Here is a 24,301-nt window from a genome sequence, read left to right as displayed (position 1 = left end):
TTGAGCTTGTAGTGAAAGCTTCTTTGTCTCGTGCGCAACTTCATTAAGTTGTAGGCTCTGGCACGGTGGGGGTTTGAGGTACTTGTGGACGGGGTGGTTGCTGTGTTTTGTTTTGAGAATGTTTTGGCTTTAGCCTCTCAAAGGGCAAGGGCGCTACTCCCTGTCCGCCACCCTGTAGCTTGTAATCGGTTTTGTACACGTCCCTGAAAATCAAAAGACAACAGAAGAAAGCGTACGATGAATGTCACCACTGATTTAATCTGTAACTTCAGGGCACGTCGATGTTTTGTTTCTGCACCACAGGATGAAACCGACCCTGGGGCTGCTTCTTGTCGTCCTGGTCATCTCGTCAGCGATGATGACTGCCGACAGCTTCGCTACCGGCGGCAGCCGCAAACCGGTTGGACGTATCATGAAGGAGCGAGGTAAGACGCAGCCTGAATGCCAGACCGTTTCCATGGCCAACGCAGGACAACTCCTCGGCCCCAGAGCCAACATGCTACTATAGAAAATTTTCCACACCCCCCATCAGGAAATGAGCCAGAGGGCTGTGGCAAAATTTTCTTGGTGGCATGTTCGCCCTGGAGCATAGGAGCTGGCCTGTGTTGGTCCTGGAAACAGTCAGTGGCATCCAGGCTAGGAAAGATGAAGCAATCTTTGTTTCTTTGCTTCGGATTTTGGACAGCAGTGAAAGAAGACTTCACTTACTCATTAGAAGTACATAACATTTGTCCTTGTTTTCCCCCAGCCCGTAGAGGCGTGTCTCCCGTCTCGGCTCAGAAGCTGAAGGCGCTGCTGACCCGCCGCCAGGCTGAGAACGGACGCCGCGAGGTGGTCGCACCTCCAATTGGAAGAAAATGAATAATAAAGAGGTAGAAAAAAAAAGAACACTCATAAGTTAGCTTTAAACTATGCATGCAGTTAGATATGCGAGGTTTAGACGTGACAGGTCGTTCGGTGTAATATAACCAGCTGCTGCCGCGCCGCTTGCCTGGTGTGCTACACCGAAGGGCAGTTATACCGGCTATATAGATACAGAATTAAAATTCCCTGCTTTGTTATCTACATAACCTTGCCGAGGGCATTACTAGTGTTAATCTCCAATCAGATATGTGACTCACTTGTTCCGTACGCCTTTGGCAGTTTTGTTGCATATCTGTAACGTTATATGTATCTGTATCTATATAGCCGGTATAACCGCCATTCGGCGTAACACACCAGCTAGACGCTGGCAATAAGCAAAAGGTAAGAGTTATACCAGTTGGCAGTTCGTTTGTGAAGATTTGTGTCATTGGATACATCATCGCGGTACATACTCTGTTGTGCTTTTGTCTTTGCAGGGCAGTCGGAGTGACCACATGGCCACCACGTGACCTGTACGCTGTCAAGCTGTCATTTTGTGCAGACATCTGTAACGCTACCTTTGATAATAGGCTTATTATCAGCTGTCGCTATTTTGGATTAAAATCTTAGTTTTAAGTCTAGCTATGCTATTACGCTATTAGTCACAAAGGACAAAAACATGAATTCAAACACTCCTTTATATAAATATGTGCGAGTCAGTGCGACTCATACATGTATATGACATCAAATGTAGCCGGTGAATTTCTGTACTGCAACAACAAAGTATGGATCCGCTTAGCGTCGCCCAAGGACATTACATAGGATGTACTTGCTTCGCCACACTCTTTTATTCGGACTTGAATAGGACTGTACTGGCATCATGTGATGGAAAGCTGCAAATACAACCTTGAAACTGAACTGAGAAGCCGATTCGCGGTGAATGCATATTAAGATACTCCGTAAATAGTTCGTTGGGTTCAATTTATCATGATAAATCAATTCAACATAGTTTTCTTGATTTTCATCCATCCCGGTTCTCCGACTGCAGCTCCCTGACCCTCTGAGTTCAGCCCGGGCCTGGTGTCTGTGAACATGTGAAACAGTGAAGTTATGCAAGGGATCGTGGTCTACAAAATCCTACACATAAGTACCTACATTTTGGCGATCGACGTCGACGCCTAATGGTATAGACTATAGTATTGTGTGCAGTTTACAAGAATTCTAGGAATTGTGTAGGAATTTGTCCAGGAGGCCATGCTTGTGTGACAGTGTCTCAAGACTCTTGTTTAAGTCGATCATAACAAGATTAGAATATGAGCATATATCTTATTCGTCCCTAGCTCTTCGTCATTCCACTTCCTCCACCATGTCCACATCCCAGTTCTCCAGCTCCTTGGCCGCCTCACGGAGTACAGCTCGGGCCTGCCGACGGGCCAACAACTCCTTCAGGTCACCCCTAAGGTCTTAACGGAAACGATGTTATTTCAACACTAGTGTTGCTATCACTGACGCTTCTATCCGTGTCATGCTTTTCTTTTCACTTGGAAAAGCAGATGAAATTTCAAAAGAAAGAAAAGATGGTTTTATCTTACCCATGCCCCTGCCGATCCTGAAATGGCTTTCGGCAGTCATGATCTGTAACGAGATGACCAGAACAGTATCATTTAGTGCACTGATGTCGCCGTTTGGAACCCCATTCTCTATTGGTTACAGAGTTAGGCAGCAGGGAAAATGTTAAAATTGTAATTCCTTATGGAGCCAACCATAACACCGCTAGTTTTCTGATATGACAAAGTCAAATTTGAGGCATGTCCCTGTGGTGTAGTGGTCTGCACTTATGTCACTTACCACATCTGGTTCAAATTATGAGGAGCCAGAAGGCCTGAGTTCGCGCCCGGGTAGGACTCGTCTGGATAAGAGGCGCATTGAGTCATACCAAAGACGAAACAGTATCGAAGTTAAACACTCTCCACTGGCAGTAGACTAGCCCCCTGCTGCAGTGATTGCACCACAGTGTGGCCCAGGGCTATGAAACGGGGATGGGCGCTACCCGTGTGGGAGGACTTTAACTTTACTAACTAAAGTCAAATTTACTGTATAAGTCTTTACACTTAGCTCATTGAAAGGAAAAGAAGAGACTGAAGAATTGGGTGTCCAGCCAGGCCAAGAAGTCCATAATAGACATAGGCCAGATAATATGAATTTCCAGTTCTTGTGAGTGATTGCTAGTTTGCTTTTTTTACGTTCTTCCTCCAAAACACTGCCAGACTATATGTGAATGTGGGACTGAGATGTCGGTCAACTTTAACATCGATATGAGCGTCATAAGTAAGGGGTGCATTCTAACACTGTATTTGGACCCCAGGATGGCTAAGAATAACTTCGTTCCAAATGGGAAAATACAACTCGTTTGATGTCAGAAAGTAACTTTCCGCTGTCTCCAAACTACTAAGTGTGGCTGACTAGTCACTGACCAATACATGGAATGTGCCTGTTACACTGTTAACAGCAGTGATAACGTGTTTACTTCATGGTTTAGTCTAGCCTCCATTGCAGGCTTTCCCATTAGCGATTTTCAACTTATCGGGTCCAGGTTCTTTGGCTGGGGGGCCGTATCTGCTTGAGGCCTATCAGTTGAAAACTCGCTAGTGGGAAAGCCTGCAACTGAGGCTAATGTATGTGCACGTGTAGACAAAGTTTTCACTTACCTTGAACTCGAAGACTCGCACCAAAGATCAGTGAAGTCACCTGTGGCTCGACTGATGTCCTCGTGGTCCTGTAGATGTTGTTCAGCCGGACTCACACCTTTTATTTTATTTGTTTTTATTCAGATTTACCACATTTGTGGAAGGATTGACATAACAGGTGAACTATCACCTTTTCAAGATGTCAACCCGGACCAGACTGTAAGGTTTGGACCATCGCACACCGGGGCATACCCCTACTCTTTTTCGAAAGGTGTGGTGGGTTCTTTTACGTGCGCGGGGTGTGGCTCTCCCCAAACACGGGACCTCCATTTAACGTCCTTTCCGAGGGACATCCCTAACCCTAGATGAGCTAGGTACTCATTTACACCTGAGTGAAGTGAGGAAAATCGAGTGCCTTTCCCAAGGGCACAACGTCGGGGTGCATGTTCAGACATGTCTAGGGGCAGGCCGGGTTCGAACTGGGGTCCCCTTGTTTGACAGTCGGATGTTCTATCCATTACGCCACACGGCCTTTATATAGTCCTTCTTTAATTGGGGGGGGGGGGGGGGGGGGCTATTAGCACATATGATAACTTGCATCCGGAATGACGCTTCATTTGGTATGATTGATAGCGTAACAAACTATGGTCATTACTTACGCGTAAGGTAATACTGATTTGATTATATGGATGACATCTTCTAAGCACCCCAAAATTGATAAAAAAAGTTGATAAAAGGAAAGAAAGAAATCTATGACATAAGTATCCATTTTTGGCAATTTACGGCATATTTTGCTGATTTTGCAGCTTCTTTCTACGATTTACAGTTTGTTAGCAAACTTCAATAGGGGAAAATTTGATGGGCGCAGATGTCACCCATGCATATAATCGTCACCCATATAATCAAGTCAGAATGGCCTAAATGAGAGATATATAATGTGGCATCATCAGAGATAATGAGCCACGGGTATTTTTGCCAAGTTTGCTTTTCATGGTTTTGCCAATCATTTGTATCCATCTTGGTAGGCCTGCCTGTCAGAGTATATATAAATATGTATATATATATATAAGCATATATAAAGGTTTTCTCTGATTTCTTGAGGCAAATGTAGTAATTGTCATATATATTTTGCTCAAACATTTCACCAGCTGTTGATAAAGAAAGCAAAATCTTATGTTTATCCCACTTTTTGTTCTCTTCTTACCCCACGCACAAAACTTCGAAGTATTTCTGCTGTTCTCACGCACTATATATTACAATCGATTGTCTGTAATTCATAAAATGATTTCGGCATGCACAGGTATCTTCACCTCTGAAGTACCTAACGGGTTTGAAACCAAGGTTCGAATGCATCATGACATGAGAATGTATGAGAAGTGCAGACATAACTAATATTTACGTTTAGGGCCAGCAAAAAGAGCAAGTAAAACAGACAAGTTCAACACTAGCAGGCAATAGCTGTCAAAGTGTGATGGACATATACGGTTTGGTCTCATTCACATTTATTTGAGCAAACATGACTACATTTGCTTTACGAAACAACAAACGATCATAATCTGACGTACTCCCCAAGCAGAGTAGTGGGTCCGGCAGGTTTTTGACGTGTTTTTAGGCGTTTTTGTCGGGCTTTCTTCTTTGTCATGTTTTTTACGTGTGGGTTGACCAGACAAAAAAAAAAACATGACAAAAAGTAGAAAGCCCGACAAAAACGCCTAAAAACACGTCAAAAACCTGCCGGACCCACTCCTCTGCTTGGAGAGTAAATCTGACGGGCAAATCTGCCGATAGAAGAATACGAACCACGAGTGAAAGCATGAAGCACCAACTCAGCAAAAACAAACAGTTTGTGCCTTTCATTATCTATAATAGTACACATTATTCAGGGCTCATCCATTACTAATAACGGTACTTTTGGCAGTCCTTCAATCATACCAAATGAAGCGTCATTCCGGATACAGGTTATTATATGTGCAAATAGACACCTCTCATTAGAGAAGGGCTATATAAAGATGAGAGTCCGACTGATAAAAAGATTTACAGGACCACGGGGACACCAGTCAAACTACACTTCAGTTCTGTTTCACTGGTGGTGCGAGTCTTCGACATCAAGGTAAGTTGAAATTTGTCTATACCACGAAGTAAACACGTTATCACTAGTCTATAAGTGTAACAGCTAAACTGGCACTTTCCATGTGTTGGTAAGCCACACTAGTACGGAGACACGTCACATCTTGGGTTCAAAGAATCAGTGTAAAAACGTAGGACCGACTTTCAGCGCGAACTTAATATTCCCCCTAATTTTGACAATTTATACCATGTTTCAGGGTGTCAGGGTGTGTTTCGCCAAATGGCGTTTATATCGCTTGACCGATTTAGATTCAGATCCTGCTTCAATTGCATAAAAGTTTGTTTTTTCTCTAGCTACAGTTCTCTCCAGTAGCAGGATATGTTATAAGTGGAATGACGGCCCTCATCGGGCCATATATTTACGCTTTTTAAAGAACAAAGGATCTTGAAAGAAACTACTGAAACGATTTTATCTTCAGCTACGATCTATAAAGGTTGCTCCTGACCAACCAATTTCCACAAATCTCTTGCTCTTAAGCAGGTCCCCAGGTGTCTCCTTACCAGGCCTGCGGATTTTGCCACGCCGTATTTTTCAGACATGTCATACTCCGTCCAAAAGCACGTCGTAGTTGAAGAGAACTCCATCGTACCTTCGTGTCACCACGACGTAGTACAGTTAGGCCGTATTTCAGTCCTGCATAATGCATTGGGAAGCTTCAGAATTTAGCGTAGAGCGTAGAGAGGCGTCCTGAATTTAGCGTTATACGTAGTTGGCCGTCCGAATTTAGCGTAGAGCGTTGTCGGGACCCCCCATACAGGCCCTCATGTAACTTCAGGCACGTTTTTTTTCTGTACCACAGGATGAAAACGACTCTGGTGTTGCTTCTTGTTGTCCTGGTCATCTCGTCTGAGATTATGACTGCCGACAGCTGGCTAAAGGGGCGGTTTGGAGATACCGTGAAGAAGTTGCGAGGTTAGACGTAATCTGGACGGCAGGCTGCTTCCAGGGTCTACACAGGCCAGCTCATCGGCTCCAGGGCCAACATGCCACCGGCGAAATTTGCCTACTCAGGGTCTACGAGCGTAACTCAGAGGGCTGATGTATCATTGTTGGCCCTAGATCCGACCGAGGAGCTGGCCTGTGTAGGTCCAGGAAACAGTCAGTGGCATCCAGGCTATATTAGATGAAGCTATCTGTATTGCTTTGCTTTGTATTTCGACAGTAGTCCTTGCTGACGTGTCTATTGACGTGCCATTGTTTTCCCCAGACCAAAGAGGCGTGTCTCCCGTCGCGGCTCAGAAGCTGAAGGTGCTGCTGGCCCGCCGCCAGGCTGAAAACGGACGCCGTGAGGTGGTCGCACCTCCTGAGGGACGAAAATGAATGGTAAAGAGGTAAAACTAAAAGAAAGAACACGGTCTTTCTACTTGCTCGTTTTGTTCGAAGTTGCCCCAACCTCTCAACATCCTCATTAGTTAGCTTTAAGCAATGCATGCAGTTAGATATGCGAGGGTTAGACGTGACAGGTCCTTCGGTGTAATATAACCAGCTGCTGTCGCGCCGCGTGCCTGGTGTGCTACACCGAAGGGCGGTTATACCGGCTATATAGATACAGAATTCAAATTCCCTGCTTTATTTAAAGAACCATCTACATAACCTTGCCCAGGGCATTACGGTTAATCTCCAAGCAGATTATGTGACTCACTTGTTCTGTACGCCTTTTGTAGTATTTTTAGTATCAATGGTAAAAAGCAAAAGGTAATACTGTAACAGTTATACCGGTTGGCAGTTCGTTTGTGAAGACTTGTGTCATCGGATACATCAAGGAGGTTAGAATAGGAACCTCCTTGCTTGGATCAAGGAGCTTGGATACATCATCGCGGTACATACTCTGTTGTGCCTTTGTCTTTGCAGGGCAGTCGGAGTGACCACATGGCCACCACGTGACCTGTACGCTGTCAAGCTGCCATTTTCTGCAGACATCTGTAACGCTAAATAGCTGTCGCTTTTTACGATTAAAATCTAAGTTTTAAGTCGATGTTAGCTATGCTATTACGCTATTAGTCAAAAAGGACAAAAATATAAATTCAAACACTCGTTTATAGAAATATGTGCGAGTCAGTGCGACTCATACATGTATATGGCATCAAATGTAGCCGGTGAATTTCTGTACTGCAACTACAAAGCATGGATCCGCTTAGCTTCGCCACACTCTTTTATGATTAGGCCTTGAATAGGTGTCTTTACTGGCATCATGTGATGGAAAACTGCAAATACAGCCTTGAAACTGAACTGAGAAGCCGACTTTGTTTTCTTTTGTGATCATGCATCATTCATAGATCGCTGTCGTTTTCTGATGCCTGCCTCATCAATATTGATGTTGCGGTTTAACCATTGAAAGGTACTCTGAACTGATTACATAATCAAATTTACCTGGCATCTTCCGAGTCTGGATGCCAGAGCCTCTATCTCTACAAGTATAACTCAGGGGGCTGTTGTAGAATTTCCTTGGGAGCATGTTGACCCTAGAGCCGAGGAGTTGGTCAGTGTGGGCCTTGGAAACAGTCTGGCATCCAGGCTAGTTATTTTACGTTTTGATAACCAACGGCCTAACTAAAAACATAATGTCCTTGGTTTATAGCCTGAGTACCAGGCTCCGTAGTGACCGCTGGCTCAAAAAAATCGCTAGATAACCATAGTTAGCAAGCGATTTGTTTTGAGCCAGCGGTCACTACGGAGGCTGGTACTCAGGCTACTTGGTTTAACCAATGCCTACAATACTTACTAGTATGACATAGCCACGGGCAGATGTGTAAAAGAAATAGGCTCCGGTCCACTTAATTGCCCAGTTTCTAGGTATTTGAGGATTGAAGCAATTTGATTTTAAACCTCATTGGGATACGGAGTGCTCCGATTCGCGGCGAAGGCATATCAAAATACTCCGTAAATAGTTCGTTTGGCTCAACTTTGTAAACCAGTAAACCAGTTCAACATAGTTTTCCTCAGTACTGTCACTACACAACCTTATTTTCTTCTATACAGACGTTTTGACAACACATCTGCTGTCCTCATCAGTGCAAGATAAACTTGTCCTCATCAGTGCAAAGTAAACTTGTCCTATCAATGCAAAGTAAACATTTCCTATCAATGCCAAGTAAACTTTTCCTATCAATGCAAAGTAAACATGTCCTATCAATGCAAAGTAAACTTTTCCTATCAATGCAAAGTAAACTTTTCCTATCAATGCAAAGTAAACTTGTCCTATCAATGCAAAGTAAACTTGTCCTATCAATGCAAAGTAAACATGTCCTATCAATGCAAAGTAAACATGTCCTATCAATGCAAAGTAAACTTTTCCTATCAATGCAAAGTAAACTTGTCCTATCAATGCAAAGTAAACTTGTCCTATCAATGCAAAGTAAACTTGTCCTATCAATGCAAAGTAAACTTGTCCTATCAGTGTAAAGCCGTTAACTTGACTGTCCTATTGCGGAGTTGTACGTGATAATTACTTCACAATAGGACAAGTTTATACTTTGCACTGATAGGACAAGTTACATGTATTTTGCACTGACAAAGACAACAGATAACTCGTCAAAACGTCTGGAGTGACAATGGCCGTCTGGCAGCCCTGATTAGTAAACACAATGGATCGGCTGGCAGGAATCATCTTACACTTGTATGTCAGGAGTCTCAGTGTCTGGCCAATCATGATCAGTAGAAATGAGCGACTAATTACTGTGGTATAAATATGTGCGGCCAGTGAGCAAGATCAGTCTACACGAGAGCCGAGTGTGGTTGGTGACTACTGAGGTCCTGAGAGCGTGACCAGTGATCTGCACTGCCGGAGAGTAGTTCTGTTCGCCGACACTATCATTCAAGAAAGTAAGTTATATCCGTTAGACGTACACAACGCAATGTCCAGTTGTATGTAATTTATTGCCTGTATCATAATGGAAAAACATCAGAGTCTATTGCTATCGTGTTATCATTTTTAATTGGTAATGAAATTATTATACACTTCTCCGTGACCGAAAAGTCAGGTATCGAGCCGTCCTTGCTTAGAACTTGTAATAGATTAAAGTCAGCATAAGGGTTAGCGCTACAATACGATAACAAGGACACTTCCATACGTAATCATAGTGACTTTCTCAAGTAGGATTGTTTAGCCATATTCAACGCTGTAGGGCTGATATGTATTAGGGTTTTACCATTGTCCGAAGGAGGCCATATAAGAGGGGGTTGATCTCGCCTTGATCTCGGGCTTGTTTTCTGCCATATGCCATGTTTTGAAATATTTCTGTCTGGCTTTCTGATATGTACGCCGTTCAAGAAGAAATCCTGACGAAATTTAATAGAAAGCCCGACAAAAACGTAAAAGAAGACGCAAAACAAACAAAACAAGCCGGAACCGAACCTCTGCTTGGAGAGGAATCCGAGACAACTCGGCCCCTGGGACAACTCGGCCCCTAGCCATTCAGGACAATTCGGTACCAAGCTCAGGACAACTCGGCACCTATTACTCAGTGCATGATAAGTGTATTTGGGGCTCGAAGAATGACAATTCTACTGATCTGACAGGCTGATAAGTGGAACAAGAATTTCAAGAAACTAAACTCAGTCCATACATAAGCATTTTTGTATTTCCGTAAGTCTCAAACGTTGCAAGACCGTCAAAAACATGTTGCGGGCCAGCGCGGCGACGCCATTTTGTTTGTTATTTTCGACGCTCTTTCACGAACTCGCTACGCTTATGTTCTGTTATGAAAGTGGTTATAACTTATAACCGATGAAATTAAATGTATAGCAGTTCATTCTGTTTTGTCGGTCAAAGATTTTAACAGTTTGTAGGTTTTCAAAACGCGTCGAGACAACCGAGATGATAAAACTTCCTTATTCATATTCAAACTATCAAAGCGTTCCGGGGAAATAACCTGCAGAGTTTTACAATTTCCTATCTTTTTTAGACGAAATGTTTGGCAGTTAAACATGCTTTATACCTCATGTGGATTTTAAAAACTTCCTGTTCTGTTTGCTGATCTATGTCAGTTTTGAGGTTCGGTGCCGAGTTGTCCTGAGCTAGGGGCCGAGTTGTCCCGAATGGCTAGGGGCCGAGTTGTCCCAGGGGCCGAGTTGTCCTGATACCCTTGGAGAGTAGGCCAAATATCTACTTTCCGACTTTTGTTGCATTTCCTCTTTCGCACCTGACCTTTTTTCGCCCGCCTCTCTTTAATCTCCAAACAGATCTACATGGGGGCAAAATCGTAATGTCAGCCAGAGAAGCTCCAGTGACTGAAGATTCTCTGGCTGAAATTTCCATTTTGCCCCCATGTAGATTAGTCTCTCCTCCAAACTTTTGCAAGGAACTTCAGGCACGTCGACGTTCTGTTTTCTGCACCACAGGATGAAACCGACCCTGGCGCTGCTTCTTGTTGTCCTGGTCATCTCGTCTGAGATGATGACTGCGGACAGCTTCACTGCCGGCATCGGCGGTAGAAAGGGGCGAGGTCAGATTGGACTCAGTCAAGTGAATGCTAGATTTTTCCAGAGCCAACGTAGGATAAGTCCTCGGCGTTAGGGCCAAAATGTTACAGAAGAAATTTTGCCACAATCCACTCAGGGAGGCCTGAATACCTAACCTGAAATCCAGTCTATATTACGCCCGGCCTAGCGACGATATAGACGGGATTCCAAGCCTTTTCAGCTTTTATATGCTCTCTCCGTTCTCTTACCGTAACGACGGAGGGAGCGTACTAAAGCTGGAACGGCTAGCTACGCTCAGTCAGTGTCAGATGGTTGTGGCAAATTGTTCTCGGCCCTGGAGCCGATGGAGGAGCTGGTCCGTGTAGGTCATGGAAACAGTCTGACATCCAGAATAGTTTAGATCGAGCCATCATTTTTGCTTTGCTTTGGACTTTGTACAGCAGTGAAAGAAGATTTTACTTGTTCATTAGAACTACATAACGATAGCCTTTGCTAACATATCTATTGACCTGCCATGATTTGTTTCCCCCCAGCCCGCATAGGCGTGTCTCCCGTCTCGGCTCAGAAGCTGAAGGCGCTGCTGGCCCGCCGTCAGGCTGAGAACGGACGCCGTGAGGTGGTCGGACCCCCCGGGCCTCCAGGTCCCGTCCAGGGATACTAAACTGAATACTTAAGAGGTAGAAAAAATTAATCATAATCTTGATCGTTTTTTGTCCCTGCTTTATATCTATGGCAGTGAGCTTAATTGCACATTCGTATACACAGCATGGACTGAACAAATTTAGTTAGATAACGAAATATAAGAAAAAATAACGTGAACATTTAGACCTTTACCAGACGTGTAACGTACTGGTCTAGCTGTGGGGCACTTTTTTGTGTAAAGTGAACATTCTAAAGTAGATATAAAATGAAAGCGTACTAAACCATCTGTTTATACAAATGAGACTTAAAACAGGCTTTTAAACCTCCTTGCTTATACCTTATCACGGGGCTAGGCACTGGCATATAATATCCAAGCAGATATCGCTTGTTTTCTTTTGTTCGTCTTTTTGCCGCTAGAGTGTATTGCTAGTGGTAGGCAAAAGGCATACCAGTTTGTTTGTGAAAACTTGCCTTTACTTGTGCCATGGAATGCTTCAAGTACTGATACATAGTATGTTGTGTTTGTGTCTTTCTAGGACAGTCGGAGTGATAACATGGCCATCACGCGACCTACATGCTGTCATGATCCTGTTTTGTGTAGACATCTATGACGTTACCTTTTATAAAAGCTGTTGCTTTTCACAGATAAAAGTCTTAGTTTTAAGTCTTTGTTTTTTCTTAGTCCTCATGCTATAACATTAGTCACAAAGGACGCAGAGACCAAGGAATTTTAACGCTCGTTTATAGAAAATATATGCAATTTGTGTATGCCATCAACTACGGTAGACTAGTGCACCAAGAAAGTACAGTAGGTAACCGTTCAGCTTCGTCAGTCTTTTGTTGCGCTTCGAATTCGAATGCTGTAGCAGGTATTAACTCCTGGACTGATCTGTACTAACTACCGACACCACGTGATGGGAAACTGCAAATAAAGCATTGAAACTGCAAGAAGTTCGTTTTCTTTTGCGTATCATTTGTAGATGGCTGCTTCTCGGCGTTGCGGATGTTTACAATAACTGCACAGTGTGGTTATCTGCTGCGCCATTCCTTATATAGTAATAGGGTGACGTCATGGCGGATGGATCCAATTATAGTGCAATGTAAATCATCAATACATACTATTTACCTGGTAATTACATAATCGAGTTTACCTGGCCATTTCATAATTTCCATATGATTCCAACTTCCCATCACCCACACACTCGCTAAAGGTGTTTGTCCCTGAATTCCATTGTGGCCATTTTTCTTCCGTCGGCGTCATCCCTTTTCTTCTTCTGACTTATGATGTTGCTTCGTTGTACAATCCTCATACTTGCAGTTGACATCGTCACTAGTAACACGACAACTACATACACTACGCAGGAAAGTAGCACAGTGAGTATTACTCCAATCTCGATATCTGGTTCAGATAACAACACTGCGGACCCTGTAACTACGTATACGACACAGGCTTCACACGCGCCGACGTCACATCCTCACAGAAACGGGACTTTTGCTGAAAATAGTACAGCGAGAACCACACCAACCTCGGCGTTTGGTTCAGATAACAACACCGCGGACCCTGGAAATACGACACAGGATTCAAACTCGGCACAGGCTTTAAACGCGACCTCACATCCTATCAGACACGGGATTTTTGGTTCAGATGACAACACTGCGGACCTTGGAACTACGTTTACGACACAGGCTTCAAACGCGACCTCACATCGTCACAGAAACGGGACTTTTGTTGTACCGAAACTGAAGTTAATTGACGAGGACAGTGGGATTGACATCGACGTCATTTTCGGAGAGTCCACGAACGAGACAGAAACAGAGGAAGAGGACCTGGGAAGTGGAATTTCTAACGCAGCTAACGGTGAGGCGATTTTTCAACATAAGCGAACAATTACAACTCTCTGGTAACTCGATTTACATGTTGGTTTGAACCGTGATTATGGCATAGTCTTCACCTAAGTTACCTATAAGCCAAACATCACGAAAATCCCACCATTCAATTCCTTCTTGAGTCATCCCGTATAAACGTCTATGACCAATACTTTAGGGAGGACAACAGTTAAATCAATCATGATACCAAATGTCGTAACAGCATATATTTTTTAGTTATGCTGTTCAACCGGACTCACTCACTCACTCACTCACTCACTCACTCACTCACTCACTCACTCACTCACTCACTCACTCACTCATTCATTCATTCATTCATTCATTCATTCATTCATTCACCAACTCACTCAGAAAACTCACACAGAAAACTCACTATCTCAGTCACTCACACAGTCATGATATCATACAACATCATATGACGTTGAACTCGATATGTCCCCAGGTTCAAGAACAGGTGACTCGAACCCAAAGACTCAAGGAGACCACCCCAACAAGATCGTGCCTTCCTCTCGAACCACCGCCCCGCCGAATCATGGCACCTCCTCTACCGAGGGCATCATCATCAACGTTATACTAGCGGGACACGGTCTAAACGAGCCCTCCCTTCCGCCAAACCGAGGCCGGGACGACCCAGGTGACTTCTTCGGGACGACGGACGCCCCGCTCCCGAAGCCTGTCCCGAAGAAGAGCTCGGTGAGCGGGAACCTGGTGGTTATCATCCCGCTGGTGTGCCTGGGGTTCGTTCTGCTGGTGCTGGTGGTGGTACTACACTGCCAGAACACGTGAGTATATATAATTTGCTATTTGTTTACAACACGAGAACAACAACAGTGGTCTTTTGTACCGTAGACAAGTCGTTTAGGATCTTCCACGCCACTGCTACATCTGTTTACAGATAAGTGAAACCATATAAAATCTCATTACGTCTCACTCACTCATTCACTCCCATTCATTCATTCTTTCACTCACTGACTTTTAGTTCATTCACTCATCTACTCACTCACTCACTCACTCACTCACTCACTCACTCACTCACTCACTCACTCACTCACTCACTCACTCACTCACTCACTCACTGACACGATCGAAAGGTAAACATACAAACCAGCCAACCAACCAATATTAATCAATAAATCAATCATTCAAATGATTTAATCAATCCTATCGATGTTTGCAGACGAGAGCGGAGAAGGGTTCGTCAGCTGAAGGTCCTGATGCGCCGTGATGCCCGGATGTCCGGCCGGTCCACTGACCCCCTCTGGCGGAGCGACCGGAGCTGCACCAGCCGCGGCGGCCGCAGTTCCAGCAGCCGGGGAGCTCGGAGTTCCACCAGCCGGGGAGCTCGCAGTTCCAGCAGCCGGGGAGGGCGCAGTGCCCGCAGCCAGAGGAGTCAGAGAAGCTACGAATTAAAAGTATGAGATAAGCTTTTGCTGTTCGCAATAAAGCGCGTGTCTATTCTGTGTATTGCGAAAGAAGGCATACAACTGAAGTGGATAAGGTTTTACATTTTGCATCATAAAACCAATTTTGCACGGTCGCAGGGCCCGTAACAGAAGCAGACGTTCAGCATCCGCTGTCTTCTGTGACTTTGTCTTTCCTCAAGAAACTTTAAAGATAAGACAAATTTTAACCAACTTTATCGCTGTTTTTAGTCTGACGTATTTTGCAACATGTTATGTAACGTTACCTTGATGTCTAACCTTCATCACTGTTAAGCCCCTATCTCACTGGATCCGCGGCACGTTGGCGACCTCGTTGCGTAATCGAGATTTGACAGCGCGCTCAACGAATTTCATCGATAGAAAACGAATCGTTTTACGCTTTATGTGTTTTGTTTTCTTTTTAGTTGTAATTTTTGCATGATATTCTCATTATAAAGTCAAGGGTAACACAAATCCAGTTTCGGACGCAGCAACGCCGCGGGTCCAGTGAGAGGGGGGCTGGTAACGTTTAAACGTCAACAGATCTTACTTTGATAAGCCAAGCATTATATGGCACTATAAGCTGAGACTGTTCTGTTCGTCAGGAGCTCCCCCACTGTGCAGAGTGTTACCACGGCGCAGCGCTGCAGAAGCAGCAGACGAACGGTTACCCCGCCGGGAAGTCGTGTAACGTGCCCGTCACCAGGTCCGATCCGAACATCCTTGGCCACCGCGGCAGTGTGAAGGGACCTGTGGAGTATTTCCTGGATGACGAGCTGTACAAGACCTCCCTCGCCGCCTGTCACAGGAAGACTCAGTCAGAACCTACCGGACTTAACGCTCACGTAAGCGATAAGTTCTTTTAAACTCCTAAAGCCCTTATCTATTATTATCATTATCATCATTTCACTGAAGCTGCGACACGTGGACGGCCTCGCTGCGTCCTATATTGGATTTCTGTTACCCCTGACTCCATAATGCACTGTGCATGGATAGCTGTGTTCAGCACCAAGGACAGGTATTTTCGCTAATGGGTCGATGGCTCTACGGTGTTCAACATTGTTTGTGTTGCTCCTAGCTGGCCAAATGTACAACGATGAAATGGAAAAGCTGTAAATTCGTCTACACATGTTTCAAGAAGAGAGAAGACGCATGAAAAATATAACTAGGTAGAGATAAATCATAGAATAGTTTCACTATTACTCTCTTGTATCTAACTTACTGCATTTAGCCCCAATGGGGCATACATATGCTGAAAATAGGATATTGTTTATGTTGTTCCTAGCTGGCCTTTGACGCTGCCGTTGAGTCGCCCTTCCAATATATAGCACCAAGGACAGGTATTTTCGCGTGTGGGTCGATGGCTCTACGGTGTTCAGCATTGTTTGTGTCGTTCCTAGCGGGCCTTCGACGCTGCCGTGGAGTCACCCTTCCAGCGGGTCCCCAACAACTCCCCGGCGGGCTCCTGCCCCATCACTCCCCACCCGCGCTACATCAACGTGACGGAGCCCGACAACCACATCCTGGCGGCCTCCCTCAGCGTCCTGGACACCAAGTGGACGGACAACCGGCTGTACGAGCCGCCCGAGAACGAGAACCTGTCCGGGAGCGCCCTGCCATTACACCTGCAGCTCTTCGCTAACATGGACGTCTATCAGGTAGATCTCAGATAGTAGAGTCGAATGTAGACTTCGCAGTATGCATTATCATGCCTCGAAATACGTTATTTCTGTCATCTGCCAGCACAGTTGTAGTTAGGAAATTGGCCTGCATTTTGAATCTATATGTTATACAGTATGTTACCTGCAATAGCTTCTTTCTGCTTCTTTCTGCACAAGTAGTTGTACATGTATATGTTTTCTTCAGCGTTTATCCTACACACAATTCTTGTGGCCAAGTTTGTACGTTATGTTTTGGAGAGCAGCCTCACAATCATTTTGTTGGGAACGCCTAAACGATAGGCTTGCTCGACGTCAACTTTGATAGAAAGTCCCCTTCCCGTCTAGAACTTTGTTGATGGTTTTGAATTCTTGCGATTGCTATCCCCCTGCAGGACCTGAACTCCAATTCCATCCAGAGCTCCATGGGTCCGGGCCTGGACAGCGACTTCGGCGCCAGCGCCGGGCTGTCTCTGCGCATCATGTCCTCTGACTCCAGTATAACAGGTTATTGTTTTGACACAAGTATATGGATATTCAGATTTCCTATAGATACTTAGTTTAGATTATGCAATAGCTTGTTGTTTGAGCCTATTTGATCTGTGGATAACTTTTTCTTTTAATTTGTATCGACCTGCATCTTTGTTGTCTATCGATTTTGATGTAAGTTACTTCATTTGCATATTGTATTGTATTTTATGTCAACGTCTCTTGATTATGTTTCAATGTTGATATCTATATGCAATTAAGGTCAGTTGTCAGGTTATATGATTTCTGGATAACTTTTCTGGTATTTACCAATTTGATTTCTGATTATGTATTCTCGACCTCACAATACACAGGTTACCCCACCACCTGTAGCGGCAACACTGGGGAAGCCCTGTCCACCGAGTCTTCTCTCACCTCCACCATAACCCCCACCCCGGCCAGCAGCAGTACCGCATGGGACGGACAGGGGGACACCCGGCTGTACCACTCTCTGTCGGGGTGGGACAACCAGGGACAGGTGCCTCTACTCAGCAGTGAGGAACACTGGGTGTGAATAGTCGATTCAAATGCTGCTGGTTTGAATTAAGACTGGTTGGCATCTTGCCTTTTCAAGGTGGGCAAACCAAGGACAAAGGCCTTTACTCAGCAGTGAGGAACACTGGGTGTGGATAGTCTATTCAAATGCTGGCTCACAACTGGGGTGGTATCTTACGTTTAGGAAGACTTCTTGAAGTAATAGCATTCTGTCAATGTGGGCAAATCAAGGACAAAGGCCTTTGCTCAGCATCGACATCGAGAAACATTGGGTATGAGTAGTCCGTTCAAATGCTGATTCAAAGTAAGACTGGGGTGGCATCTTAAGTTTAGAGGACTTCCTTAAGTTCATGTGGATTATTTGTGTTCAAAATTGTTCATTCTAAATAAGTCTGGGATGGCATGTTAAGTTTGGAAAACGTCTTTATAGTTAAGTGCAGCATTCTAAAAGTTCAAGTTTGTTATTTGTGAAAACCTTGTTTCCCTTTGTCACTAAAAGAGTTCTAATTCGAATGAATGTGGCATCTTAGTTATTGTACATTAGTTGAGGGCACTAATTTATCCTTGTGAAAATTGAAGTGGATTATCTGCGAATGCCTTAGTTTGTTGCTTTCCCTTGTCACAGAGAGATCTATAACTTATATAAATGCGGCACCTAACTTGAGGGCACTGCTTAAATCTATCATTGTGACAGTATAAAGTGGATTCTCTGTGAAAGCTTCGGTTTGTTGTTTTCCCCTGTCACAGAGAGATCTATAATTTATATAAATGCGGCACCTTAGTTGAGAGCATTGCTTTAAATCCATTCTGGTGAAACATTAAGTAGATTATCTATGAAAGCTTCTGTTCGTTGTTTTCCCTCGCCATTTTGAAAGCTGTAGTACGTCTAAATGAATGCATTTCTCTGTTGAATTTCAAGCTGGAATCACCAGTCATTCTCCGAAGCTACTGCTTCACCATATAGAGATATCTAACCCTGTGATATACTTCTATTGCACGTATATTCTTTTTCAAAACTGCACAGATAAAAATCGTATTATTTACTCGCAAAAAGAGCTAAGTTGTCTATGAAACATCTATGAGAAAAACCGATAGAAATTGAAGAGAAAAAAATACATACTGTATGATGTCAAAAATTATGTTCCTTTCGTATATGAAGAATTACAAATTGTGTATATATTTCTCTATTAGAATAAAGCACCTTTTTGTTGTACTTTTTTACATGTCTTCTCTTCTTTTGTCTTAGAGACTCCTTAGAAGTACACACCAAGACTATAGACTATAGGCCGTATATAGCACCTAGAAGCACACACGCAAACCATAGCCAGTCAGTTCTACATCTTTTTTTCATTTGACCTTCTACCACACCTCCTCAGTCAATGTCAAAGCCTTACTGTGTGTCGGAGACCAAAGTCAATACTTCTCCCAGCTGCCATTGCGCATGCGCCGTCAAAGTACCCCGGCGGCCCCCGTCAGGGACCCTTTTACCAGAGACTCCTCATAAAAATGGCGCTGGAAGATCTTGAGTCTGTTCAGAGACATACGCGTAAAACCGACACAGAGTGTAGAAGCTGTGGTGTAGCGGTGTTCTAATCATGCGCGTACAACCGTTGTCTCTATTTTTTTGCGATCTGGTATCACTGAGTTATTCTCCAAGCAGATGTAAGACGACAAGATCGTAAGGTTTTTCAAACTTCCAGTTTCACGGTACGATTTTGCCTTTTTACATCTGCTTGGAGATTATGGTTGAGTATTTTCACGAAGCAACATATACAAGTATGTGAGTGAGTGAACAGTGTTCTATTTGAGGTGTTTGTGTTGCTGTTGATCTGACAGTATCTATTCCGTGTCCCTGTATTATTACGTCCAGAAGGACTGATCTATAGTTCATCAATTCTCTGTCGTTCCTTACCAATACTACTGACTAAACTATTGTTATAATCTCCAAGCAGATGTAGGTTCCGGCGCAGTGGTGAAGGCCGCATTTTCCACGAGTTTACCTCTCTGCCTCCTCCGATGATAGGAAAGCCGCGCCATTAAAAAGACATTATACAAAATGCCTAAAAAACACGCCTAGAACACTGAGCCTGACCCCGGATCTGCTTGGAGATTACCGTTGCATTGTTGGGATGTTCTGGTGCGTTTCACGTCCATATGGGGTTTACACACGCATTCTTTAGTCGACTCAGGACTGTACAAGGAGAACCCTAGGTCACTCAAGTAGCGTTCTCTATTGGGAAAACTCCACTTAAGTAGCCCAAAGTATTACTAGTATTTCAATATCCTTATCTTGTTTGTACATCAATGCATTCGTTCTCTTCTCCTTCCCTTCCTTCACCCATCCATCTGTTCATTCATACATTCACACACACACACAGCCCGGAGTCGACTCTGAAAACTTGTGTGTATATCGGGCCGTAAGAAACATCTACAGGTACTTACGCCAAAAATAATTTCTCAAGCAACTGGATAAAATTTTGAAACAGTCAATTTTGACTGTTTCAAAATTTTATCCAGTTGCTTGAGTAATTATTTTTGGCGTATCTTACTACCTGGATGTCTAACTTTCATCAACGTATCTACAGGTACTTGTTGTACCAGGGCGTGGCGGTCTCCCCTGCCAGCGTGCCGCACGGGCCGCACGGGCTCTGTCTGTAGGCGGCCCGGATCGCCTCCTCCGTGTGGCTGTTTCCCAGGTACGCCCGCGGCAGCCGCAGGTGGTAGGCCAGCCGGCCGCATCTGGGGAGGGAAGACATCAGTTTTAGACGAAGACAGTTCCTAGTCTCCCCCTCTTACTATAGTATGTAACCTTGGCGTGTGTGTGTGTATGTGCGTACGTATGTATGTATGTGTGTGTGTGTGTGTGTGTGTGTGTGTGTGTGTGTGTTCGTGTGTGTGTGTGTGTGTGTGCGAGCGCGTGTGAGCGTGTGTGCGTGTGAGCGCGCGCGCGCGCGTTTGTGTGTGTGTGTTTGTGTGTGTGTGTGCGCGCGCGCGCGCGCGCGTGTGTGTGTGTAAATCAAAAATTAACAATGATTCATCATTCATGTCAAACACGGTCCATCCCTACTTAGCTCTCTGGTCCTTGTCCAAGTATGAATTTGCAACAAGTACTTCAATATGTTCCAGGCTGACAAATACGGATGGACAAAGGCTAATCCGTCATCGATATCACTTGGTAAAGTGAGACAACGTTACCGCGAAAATTAAGTGCCATGAGACAACGGCGGTTCACGTGTATGTCGCTAGAGGACGCAGCTCACCTGTCGTACACCAGGATGTCGTCCTTGGCAGCGTGCAGCTTCCCCCAGATGTCCTGAGACCAGGAGTCCTGGTAGATGGGGAAGTTGGCCCTCCTCTCCAGCTCGCTCTTGTACCACCAGCTCGCCCAGCCCCAGTGGTTCACGGCGCCGAAGAAGATGTCCGTCTTCCCCTCGCTGTACAGCTTCTGTCGGAGAGCCTCCAGACTGGGCCGGGATTAAAGTTCAAATTCATTAAGCAATAATCATGAACTGTGGCAAAACATGGCACGTTTAGTATTGGGAAGGTCTGCCTGGGGGGGGGGGGGGGGTTCTGGCAACGCTCAAAGGCAAATCTACTTGCTGTACAGCTTCTGTCTGAGAGCCTCCAGACTGGGCCGAGAATTAAGTTCAAGTTCATTAAGCAATCATCATGAACTGAGGTGTGAAGTATGACAAGTTCATTGCATATGTAAATTAGTTCGAGAGAAACATTACCTGATATGAACAATGAAAATCATGGCCTAACTTGCATAATTCATGGAGACATTGTTCAATTCCCTAGTACATGTGGTAAGTGATGGCATGTTCATACTAGTGACACAAGTAGATTAGATAAAGGTGAATATCATAATGCATGCTTTATGTATATGCATAATGAATGAGGAAATGCTGCAACCGCTTCCTGAAGAAGATTATTTGCAACATATGTGATAAGGAGATAAGTCAGATGACACCCGTATAAGGTAACAGAAAGCGATCCTTACCTGGAGACCCCCCCCTGGCAGAAGGGTCAGGAGCCGATGGGGGACACAGTTTGTCATGAATACCTGAGTTTGCCACCCCCCCCCCCCCAACACACACAAGAAACATCATACTTGAGACAAACTGGACTCACCTGGAGACCTCCCCCTGGCAGAAGGGTCAGGAGCCGATGGGGAACTTCATGACCACGACCTTGCCTTTGTTCTCCGCCATGGGGCTCCTCCCCTCCACCTCCCAGTACGCGGGGGGTCCGCACGTCTCCTGCGCACAGGTCAGTGACCCCAGCCAGGACACCACCAGGCACAGCGCTGCCGTCTGTAACAACCCGCTCATGGCTGCAGGTGGGAGGAAGGAAGAAATAAAAGGGAAGAGAGGGATAAAGACGGAAAGAAAGAAAGAAAAAAGAAAGAAAGAAAAAAGGAAGAGAGATAAAGAAAGGAGGATAGAATAAAGAAAGACAGAAAAAAAGAAAGAAAGAAAGAAAGAAAGAAAAAGAAAGAAAGAAAGAAAGAAAAATGGAAGGACCAAAAAGATACAAAGAAGAAAAAATGGTCAAAGAAAATGAGAAAAGAGAGAAAGTAATTAGGAAACACGAAGAAAGGAAATACGGAAAGAAATAAGAGAATATATAGATACATTGTAGAAAAGAAGAGAAGGGGAAAGAAAAGGAAAGGGCAGGAAAGAAGAGACATGGAAATAAAAAGGAAATTATAAAAGAAACCCCTCAGAATTCATCATTGTATTCCAGTAACATTACAATTGCAGGGAGTGGCAAGCCGGTTCGTCTTTTTTCATCTTTCAAGACACTGTTAGCCTTCACATCTGTAGTTAGTCTTCCTCTCAAGACAAGTTCTCCATCTTTCACCACATGGTCCAACTGAAGCCCATCACGTGAAACCTCCTGTCTAATCCCTGCTGCAGTCCGTCACGTGAACCCTTCAGTCTATTACACCCTACTGTACAGGCTTACTAAGCTACCGTCTGATCTCTGAACCAGCACCACATGGCAGCCAGACAGACCGGGGCTCAAGGCCAACAAGATGAAACCGCACCTAGTCTAAATTGAGCTCCCAACCTTGAAGTAGTTTTAACGAGGACAAGTCCGTAGCCTGGGCTCGCGGGCTGGACTTGCATGCAATCTTGGGAAACGTCTACTCAAACAGCACAAAGGGAAGCGCTGGTTTCCTATACCTGAATAAGCAGGCATTACGATATCTTATCAAGTGTGACTGTCTGTTATAAGTGAAAAGAGAATGAACACACGTAACAGGCACGTTACCATTTGTTGGGATCCTATTTTTCGTATTTAGATCAAATGTATCTATTCAGGGCTGTTCAAATCTACTCCATCAAAATGTACAATTAACAAACGTAAAACGCTTTCAACCCAAACTTAAGCGACAACCCGTCTCGCGAATGAAAAATGAACCCGCGGGTAAAACCTGCCACTCAGCGAGAGTGAAGATAAGGATAGACGAAACGCGCTTGTGCCACGTATTGAGCCATTTGTGGGGACATTGCAATCAATCTTTTTAAACTCAACAACTTCTAGTTTCCAAATCAATCATGGCAGAATTCTAACGCTATCACTGAACAAAGTTATAAAATGCACAGTAAAAAAGGTATGTCTTACCTGGCTTCTGAAGGGAACGTCCAAGTCTTAAAGACCCAGACTATAGAAACCGGCCGGCGTCTCTCAGAGCCCCGGAAAAGTGCCACGAATCATCAGTCCCTGCTACTGTTCATCACGAGTTAAGGCTCATTTGAAAACCAGGAGATTTTATTTCTAAAGTGGGGGGATTTTTTTATAAATACATGTTAAAATTCCATTGAATATACTACAACTTATGGCATTGATAATGTATGTGATCTTGCTTCAGATGGTTTGAAATATATGTATGCAAAATTTACTTGTGATTGTTGTCAACATGATTTACTAAAGTACCCTGTTCTTAAATCGTACAGGTCATCTTTAGCCTAGAGGCCAGACCCACCGCGTTGGACGAAAACCTCTTCGGCCTATAGGCCTAGAAAACCACATGCCCTGCTACAAAAGCTTACACCCTCTCTACAATATCTAGATAGTGTCTCGGGGTCTGACTTAGGACTGTTGTAAAATTTCATGTTGGACCTAGAGTCGAGGAGCTGATCTGTGTGCACCCTTGAAACAGCCTGGCATCCAGGCTAGTTCATCTTATGAAACGCAGGGTTCTAACCGGTGCCACATGTCCAAGGCCGTGATGATGAGAAGCAGGCAGTCGTGTCGTGTAGTTGATTGACAGGCCTGACAGATGGTTCTGTTTACTTTGAGTTAAAAGGGCCATCTGTCTTTGTAAACAGCTTCTGTGTTTGTTTTGCATGACATAATGGGTTATAAAGGGACACCGTGCATGCATTGCAGATCGTACGTGAGAATTTAATGATGTAATTTCAAGGTGAAAAAAAAGGTCTATAAAATTCACTTGGCGATAATTATTGAGTTTTCTGACAGTCTATTCCAAGAACTGTAGGGGCAGACAGTGAGTCATTAAAGTTTAATTGTCCACCCTAGCATCTGCTTGGAGTCCGTTGGTAGACTGCGTTTAGCTTT

The 24,301-nt window shown here is 44.3% G+C and overlaps 2 protein-coding genes and 2 long non-coding RNA genes across 9 annotated transcripts; 2 read left to right on the top strand and 2 right to left on the bottom strand.

Annotated features, from left to right (window-relative positions):
• Positions 1–1,523: 1,523 nt before the first annotated feature.
• LOC136444834 (uncharacterized) lies at positions 1,524–4,045 on the bottom strand. The gene is made up of 3 exons (XR_010757334.1): positions 3,552–4,045; positions 2,436–2,478; positions 1,524–2,306 (listed from the first exon to the last, which is right to left on the bottom strand). It is a non-coding gene; the product is annotated as an uncharacterized lncRNA (long non-coding RNA).
• Positions 4,046–5,264: 1,219 nt separating this feature from the next.
• LOC136444832 (uncharacterized) lies at positions 5,265–7,894 on the top strand. Of its 2 annotated transcripts, none has more exons than XR_010757332.1 (3): positions 5,265–5,640; positions 6,458–6,989; positions 7,510–7,894. It is a non-coding gene; the product is annotated as an uncharacterized lncRNA (long non-coding RNA). The 2 variants fall into 2 exon arrangements; XR_010757331.1 differs by having other exon boundaries at positions 5,269–5,640; positions 6,458–6,981.
• Positions 7,895–9,235: 1,341 nt separating this feature from the next.
• On the top strand, positions 9,236–18,923 carry LOC136444649 (uncharacterized). 4 transcript variants are annotated; one of them, XM_066442318.1, is made up of 10 exons: positions 9,244–9,480; positions 10,959–11,102; positions 11,613–11,756; positions 12,258–13,579; positions 14,051–14,390; positions 14,786–15,020; positions 15,635–15,874; positions 16,430–16,687; positions 17,083–17,194; positions 17,530–18,923. In XM_066442318.1, the coding sequence occupies exons 4-10, from the start codon at positions 13,003–13,005 to the stop codon at positions 17,727–17,729; spliced, it is 1,962 nt and encodes a 653-aa protein (XP_066298415.1). In that variant the 5' UTR covers positions 9,244–9,480; positions 10,959–11,102; positions 11,613–11,756; positions 12,258–13,002; the 3' UTR covers positions 17,730–18,923. The 4 variants fall into 4 exon arrangements, with proteins under 4 accessions (XP_066298416.1, XP_066298415.1, XP_066298414.1 ...); XM_066442317.1 differs by having other exon boundaries at positions 10,931–11,102; XM_066442316.1 differs by having other exon boundaries at positions 9,252–9,480; positions 10,999–11,102.
• A 115-nt stretch (positions 18,924–19,038) lies between these two features.
• Positions 19,039–23,457, bottom strand: LOC136445311 (uncharacterized). Of its 2 annotated transcripts, none has more exons than XR_010757396.1 (4): positions 23,345–23,457; positions 21,845–22,046; positions 20,971–21,174; positions 19,039–20,449 (listed from the first exon to the last, which is right to left on the bottom strand). XR_010757396.1 is itself a non-coding variant. In XM_066443241.1 (4 exons), the coding sequence occupies exons 1-4, from the start codon at positions 22,504–22,506 to the stop codon at positions 20,240–20,242; spliced, it is 654 nt and encodes a 217-aa protein (XP_066299338.1). In that variant the 5' UTR covers positions 22,507–22,697; the 3' UTR covers positions 19,039–20,239. The 2 variants fall into 2 exon arrangements, 1 of the variants encoding a protein (XP_066299338.1); XM_066443241.1 differs by lacking the exon at positions 23,345–23,457 and adding an exon at positions 22,469–22,697.
• Between the last annotated feature and the right edge of the window lie 844 nt (positions 23,458–24,301).

This window comes from Branchiostoma lanceolatum, chromosome 11 (assembly GCF_035083965.1).
Source record: "Branchiostoma lanceolatum isolate klBraLanc5 chromosome 11, klBraLanc5.hap2, whole genome shotgun sequence".
NCBI lineage: Eukaryota > Metazoa > Chordata > Leptocardii > Amphioxiformes > Branchiostomatidae > Branchiostoma > Branchiostoma lanceolatum.
The sequence above is the reverse complement of the archived record's forward strand: the minus strand, read 5'-3'. Positions and strand labels throughout refer to the sequence as shown.